The sequence below is a fragment of the Giraffa tippelskirchi genome, chromosome 8 (assembly GCF_054371585.1).
Source record: "Giraffa tippelskirchi isolate mGirTip1 chromosome 8, T2T-mGirTip1v1.2.pri, whole genome shotgun sequence".
Taxonomy (NCBI): Eukaryota; Metazoa; Chordata; class Mammalia; order Artiodactyla; family Giraffidae; genus Giraffa; species Giraffa tippelskirchi.
Genome location: NC_137282.1, coordinates 142,647,857 through 142,658,854, shown reverse-complemented (window position 1 = coordinate 142,658,854; position 10,998 = coordinate 142,647,857). Strand labels below are relative to the sequence as shown.

The 10,998-nt window shown below is 46.7% G+C and overlaps 1 protein-coding gene and 1 pseudogene across 4 annotated transcripts; one reads left to right on the top strand and one right to left on the bottom strand.

The window, feature by feature from the left end:
• Nucleotides 1–1,657: 1,657 nt before the first annotated feature.
• Nucleotides 1,658–5,342, bottom strand: LOC145518364 (BOLA class I histocompatibility antigen, alpha chain BL3-6-like). Of its 4 annotated transcripts, XM_081522676.1 has the most exons (8): nucleotides 5,230–5,342; nucleotides 4,606–4,875; nucleotides 4,124–4,399; nucleotides 3,238–3,513; nucleotides 3,016–3,126; nucleotides 2,544–2,567; nucleotides 2,355–2,402; nucleotides 1,658–2,191 (listed from the first exon to the last, which is right to left on the bottom strand). In XM_081522676.1, the coding sequence occupies exons 1-8, from the start codon at nucleotides 5,300–5,302 to the stop codon at nucleotides 2,187–2,189; spliced, it is 1,083 nt and encodes a 360-aa protein (XP_081378802.1). In that variant the 5' UTR covers nucleotides 5,303–5,342; the 3' UTR covers nucleotides 1,658–2,186. The 4 variants fall into 4 exon arrangements, with proteins under 4 accessions (XP_081378802.1, XP_081378803.1, XP_081378804.1 ...); XM_081522677.1 differs by lacking the exon at nucleotides 3,238–3,513; XM_081522678.1 differs by lacking the exons at nucleotides 2,544–2,567; nucleotides 3,238–3,513.
• A 4,194-nt stretch (nucleotides 5,343–9,536) lies between these two features.
• Nucleotides 9,537–10,716, top strand: LOC145519031 (ras-related GTP-binding protein C pseudogene; annotated as a pseudogene).
• The last annotated feature ends 282 nt before the right edge of the window (nucleotides 10,717–10,998 follow it).

Below are 10,998 nucleotides of genomic sequence, written 5' to 3'. Positions count from 1 at the left end.
TGCCTGTGGATGTGTCATTTAGCTTGTTGATGTGGAGTGCATACTGAGGCTCAGGGTCTAGCAGAAGTTGACTCATCTGCCATCTTGGACCTATTTGGATAAATAATGTCATTTGCAGCGACAAGGACAGACCTAGAGATTATCACACTAAGTGAAGTAAGTCAGTCAGAGAAAGACAATGATTCCACACGAGATAGCACTCATATGTAGAATCTAGCTTTTTAAAAAGATACAACTGAATGGTTCCCAAGGGAAGATGTTGTGGGGAGGATTAATTCAGAAGCCTGGGATAAACACACACGCATTACTATAGAAAAGACAGATAACCAACAAGGACCTACCGTATAGCCCTGGAAACCCTACTCAATATTCTGTGATACCCTATATGAGAAAAGAATATAAAAAAGAATGAGTATATGGACATGAATAATTGAATCACTTTGCTGTACACCCAAAACTTCTATAACATTATAAGTCAACTATATTCCAATAAAGTTAGAGTATCAAAAAATAAATGTCATATCACATTCTTCTGCTGCTGAAAACAATCTTATAACTCCCATCTCACTCAGAGCAAAAGCCAAAACACTTCCAACACCCTCCAGGCCTACAAGGTCTGGCTGTACCTTTGACCTCATCTCAGTTAATCTCTGCTCCAGCCATACTGGCCTCCTCACTTTAACAGAAACACACAGACATCCTCCTGCCCTGGTGCATTTGCCTGGACGTTCCCCCTGCCTGGAAAGAACCTCCTCCAGTCATCGGGGGTAACTCAGCATGTCCATTAAATCTTTCCCCAAAGGCCACTTTCCCAATGAGACCCACAGTGACCACCCTAGTACAATAGCCACCTTCCTTGTCCTCACATTCACACTGTGTATTACCTTCCCCACTGCATCTTTCTATTGGAGTGGGTTGCCATTCCCTTCTCCAGGGGATCTTCCCAGCCCAAGAATCAAACCTGCATCTCCCAAGTCTCCTGCATTGGCAAATGGATTGTTTATCACAGAGCCACCTGGAAAGCAGAATCAATGTTAAGCACCTCCCTATATCTTTATTAATGTGACCTCAGACCAAATGTTGTATTGTGGTAGCTACAGCATAACATCTACTCACATTGACATCAGTGCCACTTGTGTGTTTCTCACAAGTGCTGTCTTCCCTTCTTGGCAACCAACCCTCCTTCACACTACATCACAGGATATTTTTCTTTTCAGAAAACAATTACTGTTGACTTATGGGTCCTATTTTCCAACCAAATATAAACCTAAATTAGACTCTGCTTTAAGGGCTTACCAAGTGGCAATAAAACATGATATTTCATTTACACTGCATGACAAATAGTTACTATCTTTAGTCAAAATAGGTTCTTAGAAACCAGTAACATTGATATTTTGAGGGAAATGAAAAAAAAAACTGAAAAATGAAATAAAAGACTTGATTAGTAAGGATTAAGCATATATGAAGATGACTAAACTGATATAAAGCAATTTCTTTGCTTTTACTAAATTTAATTTAATATTACTAAAGACATTTCAGAGAAGGCAATGGCAACCCACTCCAGTATTCTTGCCTAGAGAATCCCAGGGACGGCGGAGCCTGTAGGCTGCCGTCTATGGGGTCGCACAGAGTTGGACACGATATTTAGACATACTAAAACTGTACAAACATTTGTATAGTTTTATGAAACAGACACATATAGACAAACATTGGAGAAGAGAAGACAGTCCAGTGTGGGGAGGGGTTGTGGTGGACAGAGGGGGGCCAGGATCACCACTTCTTTACATTATGCTAATAGCAGCACAATGGCACCCCACTCCAGTACTCTTGTCTGGAAAATCCCAAGGATGAAGGAGCCTGGTAGGCTGCAGTCCATGGGGTTGCAAAGAGTCAGACATGACTGAGTGACTTCACTTTCACTTTTCACTTTCGTGCATTGGAGAAGAAAATGGCAACCCACTCCAGTGTTCTTGCCTGGAGAATCCCAGGGACGGGGGAGCCTGGTGGGCTGCCGTCTATGGGGTCGCACAGTCGGACACAACTGAAGTGACTTAGCAGCAGCAGCAGCAATAGCAGCACAGGAACATTCAGATGACTTCTGCAGAAAGAGAAGTCAGATCTTCAAGTCATCATGCAGGGATCGGATATGGAATCTTGCATCACTCAGTTCCCACAAGGTAGCTGTATCACACTGTGAAAGAAAAGAATCATGAACCAGTGTAGGTCAGTCGTGTAAGTGCTCACATTCTCCACAGCCCTCCACATGCTCAAATGTCCCACTCAAAGACCCCCGCCATCCAGTGTGTCCCCCCTGCACCAACCCCTCTCCCAGTCAAGACCCTGCAGGGTCTCACCTCTAGGATCCATGAGAGACACATCAGAGCTCCGGTCACTGTCACTGCCTGGGGGAAAACAAGACCAGGACGTGGTCAGAACCGACAGGAAAGAAACTAGAGAAGGAATTTTGAGGAGGGTGAGCCCCCCATGGCCTCCTGTCTGTGCCCTCAGAAGGGTCTCAGGAATCGGACCCCCTCTGTACTTACTTGTAGCCTGAGTGTAGCTCCCTCCTTTTTCACCCTCAAGAAGAAAACATAACGTGAGAACCCATGGAGAAGACTGAATCATGATATCCTAGAGAAACCCCCTAGTTCTGGACCCCAGAGAACCTTCTGTAACTGTAACCAAAAATCCAGGACAGAATCAGGAATATAAAGAAAGGAGATGTGGGGGGACCGGACCATCTCCAACCCTTCTAGAGGTCTGAACTCAGTGGGGACCTTCCCTTCTGACCTTCAAGTGCTGAGAAACAGGCCCCAGCTGGAATTATGAAGGTGAAAAATCTATCTTTCACTTTCACATGTACTTTACAAAAGGGTCAATGTTAGCATCAGCTCCAGACCAGCAATCCCATATGTGTGGATGGTATTTCCCAGGAACAAGGCAGGCAAACTTCTACCTGGGCTTGAAACCCCTCAGTGAGACAAGAAAACTCAGATCCCTCCCTCCCTTCCCTACCTGATCGCTTCTTCCTCCAGATCACAGCTCCAGTCACCACAGCTCCAATGAACACAAAGAGAACCAGACCAACAACAATGTCGATGATGGGGACAGAGGGCTGAGGAGGTTCTGTGGAGGAAAGGGAAGGGGCCCTGATCTTAGGCTTGAGTCCTGACCTTGCTGAACTGTATCCAGAAGGGCTCCTGCTTTATCTGAGAAAAGCTCCATCCCCATCTCTACCCCATCTCAGGGTGAGGGGCTCCTGAAGCCCCTCATGCTGTACATGACATGTGTATTTCTGCTCCTCTCCAGAAGGCACCACCAGGGCCGCCCACTTCTGGAAGTTTCTGTCCCCTGAAGGCCTGGTCTCCACAAGCTCCATGTCCTGGGTCTGGTCCTCCCCATCATGCTGCCAGGTCAGTGATATCTCCTCAGGGTAGAAGCCCAGGGCCCAACACCTCAGGGTGACCTCACGGTCAGAGATGGGGTGATGGGTCACATGTGCCTTTGGAGGGTCTGAGGAAGAATCAGAAAATTCACACTTTATGTTACTCCCATGGGCCACGGAGGAAGCATCATATGACCATTCTGAGAAATGATGAGAAAATGAGTTTGAAAAGAAAAAGCACAAACACCAGACACCAGCCTGGGCTCTGGGGTCTGGGAAAATCTCCTAGTCCTTGTAAAGTTCTGGAGTCAGGGTGAGAACCAAGGTAGGACGCTCCACGTTAAGGGGAAGAATACAGAGCAGTGGACCTGACTTTGTTGGAAACTGAATGACTCAGAAAAGCTGGTCTGGCTTCTTATGATGCTCTCAGACTGAGAACAGGCTTTGAGAAAGTCATAAGTCAAAAGATGGCAGGCAGGGTGAAAGGGCACCGCTGACCAGTTATTTCAGGGATGGTTTCCTGCTTCTCCAAAGACACTGGATTCCTTAATCGTCCTTCAGAGAAATGAAGCTACTGGCGAGTCACTGTCTTGTACAGAATATGGAAACCTGGGCGCATTCGTCCCTCTCCAGATAAGAAGTTGGGGCGCTATTCCCACAGGGACACCATTTTCCTCTCCTCGTGGGAAGCCGGCTCCAGCCCGAGGGGAGATCGGGGAGGCCCCGCGCGCCTCGTACCTGCGCGCAGCAGCGTGTCCTTCCCGTTCTCCAGGTGTCTGTGGAGCCACCCCACGCACTCGCGGTTCAGGTAGTTCCTCGCATAACCCGCAGCACCGCGTTGCTCAAACTTGCGCTTGGAGATCTGAGCCGCCGTGTCCGCCGCGGTCCAGGAGCGCAGGTCCTCGTTCAGGGCGATGTAATCTCTGCCGTCGTAGGCGAACTGCATGTACCCGCGGAGGAGGCGCCCGTCTGGCCCCACGTCGCAGCCGCACATCTCCTGGACCGTGTGAGACCCTGACCAGCCCAGGCCATCCGCAGGGATTAAACCCAAACTGAAAATGAAGCCGGGTCAAGTCCCGCCGGCTCCTCACGGGTCGGGGTGCCGAACGTGTTCCGCAATGTTGGGGTGACCCTCGGACCTGGAGACTCGGGGCGACCCCGGCCGATCCCTGGGGATGGGGGTCGTGACCCGGACCCGGGCCCGCGCCCGCGTCGCTCACCGGCCTCGCTCTGGTTGTAGTAGCGGCGCAGGTTGTTCAGGTTCGCTCGGAAAGTCTGTGCGATGTCCCTGGCTTTCCGCGTGTTCCGATCCCAATACTCGGGCCCCTCCTGCTCCACCCACCGCGCCCGCGGCTCCATCCTCGGCTTCGGGGTGTCGCTGTCGAACCGCACGAACTGCGTGTCGTCCACGTAGCCGACGGTGATGAAGCGGGGCTCCCCGAGGCCGGCTCGGGACACGGCGGTGTTGAAATACCTCAGGGAGTGGGAGCCTGGGGGCGGGAAGGGGTGAGACCCGGCCCGACCTCCTCGCGATTCGGGTCCCGAGTCTGAGGTGACGGAACTGGGAGGAAGGATGGGCGAGGGGCTCGTGAACTGGGAGGAAGGATGGGCGAGGGGCTCGTGAACTGGGAGGAAGGATGGGCGAGGGGCTCGTGAGACGGAAAAGGCCGGAGAAGGACCAGGACTTGGGGGGGGGGGCAGAGAAGAGGGGGCGGGAAGCAAGGGAGGGACAGGACGGGACAAGGGGGAGGGGGCAGGTCTGGGCGAGGGCGGCGGGATCGCTCCTTCCCTGGGTCCCCTCGCCCCTCCCCGCAGAGGCCGTTCCCTCCCGACCCCGGACTCACCCTCCCAGGTCTCGGTCAGGACCAGCGCACCTGGCAGCAGCAGGAAGAGGGTTCTCGGCCCCATGACCTGCATCTCCGGGGTCTGGGGAGAAACGAGTCCAGCTTCGTAACCCAGAACCGCGGAGACGAATACTGGCAGCTCGAAATCGGACACCAAATGGGAGTGAGAACTGGGGCCGCGTCACGAGTGTCCAGGCAGGAGAGCCCGATACAGATTGTGAGAGAGAGTGAAACTCGAAGAGACCGGAATTCCCAAAGATGGAGAGTCCCGGCCCAAGACACGGCCCTTGACTCTGAGACCCTGAGAGCCTCGCCCTCCGGGGAACCTGGGACGTTGTCCTGATCCCTCCTCTCCTGCACCGAGAGCTTTTTGTCACACTCCCTGAGTCCTGGCCCAGGGGCTGTGTAGTCAGCGATTTTCAAAACATTTTGGTCAATATTTATACAATCCAACAAATTAGTGAGGACCCCAAGGGTAATTTTGTTTATAGTTACTTCTATCGATATTTTCCATAGTAGAAATAATAAAATTAGAATTTGTTTATTCATTTATTTAGAATAATATTAATAACACACAGTTAATATGGAATATAACTGTTTCCCCAAATAAACACTACAGTGGGAACAGTGGAGCTTTTTACATTTTTATATTTTTGCAAGTCTCTTCTTGTCACTCTCATTAGAAGATCACTGGATGTTTATGTTCGCTTCTATGTTAAATCCATTATTTTGGTTGAAATCTATGAAAATAAAAAGCCCACACATACGTAGTAGTATTTTTAATAACTTTTCAGATAATTATCTAAGTTCACCTTTGACCCAAAACTAAAACTACAAAAGTGGTAGTTTCTCAATGGTTATTTTCAAAGTGGACCTGAAATGATATTATTGAATATTTCCTATTCTATTACACTAAAATCCATAAGCTTATTTTGCATATTGACTGTCTCTTATACTAATATAAGATTTTTTAAAACTAATACAATGCTTCACTAAGTTTTGTAGATCTTCCAGTGTCATTCATTTTTTCAAGTAAACATTGTATTCCATGAAAAAGAGGCTAGTTCAGCTCACACAAATTATTTTCCTTGGGACATAATACTTTGGAATGTGGCATAAGTGCTTGATGTGTACTTCCTATGTCATCTTAGATTTTTTTTTTAGAAAAATAACTTAATTTGCATTTTGAAATATGACCATAAACCTTTTGATTTTCCTAAAAAAAGCAGCTCATTTTTGCAATAGGAAATACAACATAGCAATATTTGTGCAAGGCCTATGTTAAGATTAGAACACCATCTTTTGAATTTCATCTAAGCATGAGAATTTTGACAGGCCAATATTCACACCAGGTTTTCTTAAGTTACTCTAACACAAGTGGATAATAGCAGATTGTAGAATTAACATACCATTCTATGCCCTGTTATAACATGATATACTTACTTCTGTTCCTCTTGCAGTGTATCAGATCTTTTACAGCATCATCAGAGTAAAGCTAATGTTCACCAAGCACACTCACCTCAAAGAAAAAAACATAATCTGTTTTATGCCATCAAATTTACCATTCATTGCTCCAGGAAAACAACACCATCAAGTTAAGTCATGTAGAGTTTTATTTGTCCATATAATTCTTGCCTTGTCAATTAAGTCTCATCATTAAACTTTAGCTGCATCAGTTCAGTTCTTTCACTCAGTCATGTCCGACTCTTTGTGACCCCATGAACCACAGCACGCCAGGCCTCCCTGTCTATCACCAACTCCCGGAGTCCACCCAAACCCATATCCATTGAGTCGGTGATGCCATCCAACCATCTCATCCTCTGTCATCCCCTTCTCCTCCTGCCCTCAATCTTTCCCAGCATCAGGGTCTTTTCAAACGAGTCAGCTCTTCGCATCAGGTGGCCAAAGTATTGGAGTTTCAGCTTCAACATCAGTCCTTCCGATGAACACCCAGGACTAATCTCCTTTAGGATGGACTGATTGGATCTTCTTGCAGTCCAAGGGATTCTCAGGAGTCTTCTCCAACACCACAGTTCAAAAGCATAAATTCTTCAGCACTCAGCTTTCTTTATAGTCCAACTCTCACATCCATACATGACTACTGGAAAAACCATAGCCTTGACTAGATTGACCTTTGTTGACAAAGTAATGTCTCTGCTTTGTCTCTGCTTTTTAATATACTGTCTAGGTTGGTCGTAACTTTCCTTCCAAGGAGTAAGCGTCTTTTAATTTCATGGCTGCAATCACCATCTGCAGTGATTTTGGAGCCCAGAAAAACGAAGTCAGCCACTGTTTCCACTGTTTCCCCATCTATTTGCCATGAAGTGATGGGACCGGATGCCATGATATTAGTTTTCTGAATGTTGAGCTTTAAGCCAACTTTTTCACTTTCCTCTTTCACTTTCATCAAGAGGCTCTTTAGTTCTTTACTTTCTGCCATAACGGTAGTGTCATCTGCATATCTGAGGTTATTGATATTTCTCTCAGCATCTTGATTCCAGCTTGTGCTTCTTCCAGCCCAGGTTTCTCATGATGTACTCTGCATATAAGTTAAATAAGCAGGGTGGCAATACACATCCTTGACGTACTCCTTTTCTTATTTGGAACCATAGGATCTGATATTAGTTCCCCAAGGTAATCAGAGGTGTCCCTGGATCCCTAGAGTGGTGAACACACAGTAGGACAATCAAGGAGGCCAAAGTGAGCCCAAGAAGTTAGAGCTCATAGTGAGATTTCATGTGGGAAATACCTGTGATCAGGGGGTCCTGGCTGAGGGGTGATATGGGAAGGTTGTCAGTGTCCAGGGCCTGGCAGGCGAGGTAACAGCCAATTTTTGATTACTTCCTGTCAGGACGGCTCCAGAAGAGTTCCGATTTCAAATGCATTCTCAAATCTGTCAGGTCCTGATCCCAAATGTATTCATTCAGCAGTATTGGCTCATGCTTTGTCCAGTTTGGCTCATGCTTCGGGCTGAGAGTCTGTAATACGCTCGAAACCGGGGTGTAGACTCTGCTCTCACATGGCTGAGTAGCGGTTGTAATGGAATACAGTGAAGGTTGTTGTTGACATAGTAGCAGGTAATTAAAGCCATCACTTTATCTCTCTCCCACAGTTATTGTAAATATTGCTCATTATTTGCACCCTGATGTTTCTTAGAATATGAAAGATTTTAGCAAAGTTCCCCCAGGAAGGCAGACTCAATGCTTTGGGGACAGGAGAGAGTATGGACTTGACCTTGACTACACTGAGCGGATCTTCCACTTTGGATGGCTCCCACTGAGACCTACTGCCCACCTTCACATGGTGTCAGGGACATTCCCACTGTCTTCTGAGCAGAACACTTGGTACACGAAGACTCATGTCACAAATCTGTGGTAACGTGATTGAAAAGCATCTCTAGTACATTACATAGATTGTTAAAAGCTGTTTTACACAGATAGATGTTTATGGATGGATAGAGAGAGAGAGGATGGACAGAGGCTAGATACAGATTGAGAACTGGACACATAATTTTACCATCCATGTGTCACAGGGACGACTTAAGTCAGGGACAACTTATGACAACTTATATTTGTTACTTGTAGTGGACTTTCATTAGCTTCCAAGTGAGATGAAAGAAGAAAAGCAAATCAATGCACCTTAAAGAAATCCTCCAAGTTCAAACATGTTCCAATTAATTTTTGAATGGGGGGCGTGGGGGCGGGGCTGAGTGTTTGTCGTAAGCAGCCATACTCTGTCCTCTGGTGGCCTTCTGGTAAATAGCACAAGTGCTGCCGGCTCCAAGGTTTTGTCAGCAAAAGAAGCCAACGTTTCAACTTGCCACCTTCACAGTCCTGCTTTTAGAGCAAATCAAAAGTTCTGTAAGATTCAGTGTTTGGGGGTGCCTACTAGAGGAAGTCACTGTCTTGACTAGGACACAAGAGGCCACTTCCCAAGTGTAGTGTTTCAGGGAGTGTTGATTGAGCCCCTGAGTCAGGCCCTGGGTCCAGTGGGGAGACTAGAGAGATCTCTGCCTCAGGGGAACTGCAGGGGGAGGGTGGGAACACCCTGGGTTCACTTGTCTACATCCCAGCTCTGTGGTCTGCTGGGGAGAAGTTAGTCTATCCAAGCAAAGCAATTTATGGCACTTTTCTGTTTATGCTACTAATAAAACATTTTAGAAAATTATCACTCAACATATCTGTATGATTTCATCTAAATTTATATTGGCTCAGATGGTAGTGGATCTGCCTACAGGCAGTGGTGGACTGGGGATGCAGCGGTCTGGCTTGGCCTGTCAGGGCACGGGCCGCTGCAGCTCCAGCACCATGTCCCTGCAGTTCTGGGTGGAGGAGACACCCCTTGCGGCAAGTACCTCGCGGCGGATTCGTTCCCAAAGGACTTGACTACGGTGTGAAGCAGGGGGAAGGGGAGGCAGCAGCCGTGGGCAGCGGAGTTGGGGTGGGGGCCTGCGGAGGTTGTGGCCCGAGTGGGGTGCTGACAGCTCCAAGTCAACGATTCTGCTCCGGAGCAATGGGCAAGTCCTGCATCCAGAAGGTGATGTTTTTCATAAAATGTCACCCAACGAGACCCTCTTTTTGGAAAGGACCAACAAGACTTACAAAGATGACATTTCTAATAGCTCCTTTGTGAATTTCCAAATATGGGGTTTTCCTGGGCAAATGGACTTTTTTGACACAACTTTTGGTTTGAGATGATCTTCAGGGGGACAGGAGCATTGTTATATGTCATTGATGCACAGGATGACTACATGGAGACTTTAACAAGACTTCACATTACTGTTTCTAAAGCCTACAAAGTTAACCTAGACATGAATTTTGAGGTTTTTATTCACAAAGTTGATGGTCTGTCTGATGATTACAAAATAGAAACACAGAGGGACATTCATCAAAGGGCCAATCATGACCTTACAGATGCTGGGCTAGAAAAACTCCATCTTAGCTTTTATTTTACTAGTATCTATGACCGTTCAATATTTGCAGCCTTTCGTAAGGTGCTGCAAAAACTTATCCCACGGCTACCGACCTTGAAAAACCTATTAAATATCTTTATATCAAATTCAGGTATTGAAAAATCTTTTCTCTTTGACGTTGTCAGCAAAATCTACATTAAAACAGACAGTTCTCCTGTGGATATGCAGTCGTAGGAACTTTGCTGTGACATGATTGATATTGTAATTTATGTGTCTTGTATATATGGGTTAAAGGGAGATGGAAGTGGAAGTGCTTACCACAAAGAGTCCATGGCCATCATCAAGCTGAATAACACAACGGCCTGTATTTAAAGGAGGTGACTAAATTTTTGGCACTGGTTTGCATCCATAGGGAAGAAAGTTTTGAATGAAAAAGTTTAATAGACTATAACTTCCATTATTTCTGAAAAGCTATTCATGAGGCTTTTGAGGTGAGTGTGACTTCTCACAGGAGGTGTAGTCACCAGACCAGTGCCCCCAGCCTGAAAGGGTTGACACACAATTGCAGACCATGAAACACCATCTAGCCTGGATGTCAGTGGTCAGGGCTCTGTGCCAACTTATTCTTCACACCAGGGTCAGAGACCACACACTGAAGGACATGGGAGTTGCTGCTTGTGGGAACCTAGTGCCTGTCCCACTAGACATAAGGGGTAGAGTTTCTCATTTGGATGAAAACCCCTTCAGCCAGTGGTGTGCAATGGATACTACTATTTCTTTAAAAAAAAAAAAAAAAGGCAAAAAAGAATTCCAGAAACCATAGAACTCTGTGTCCTTCTCCTCTTGGGGGCCCTACT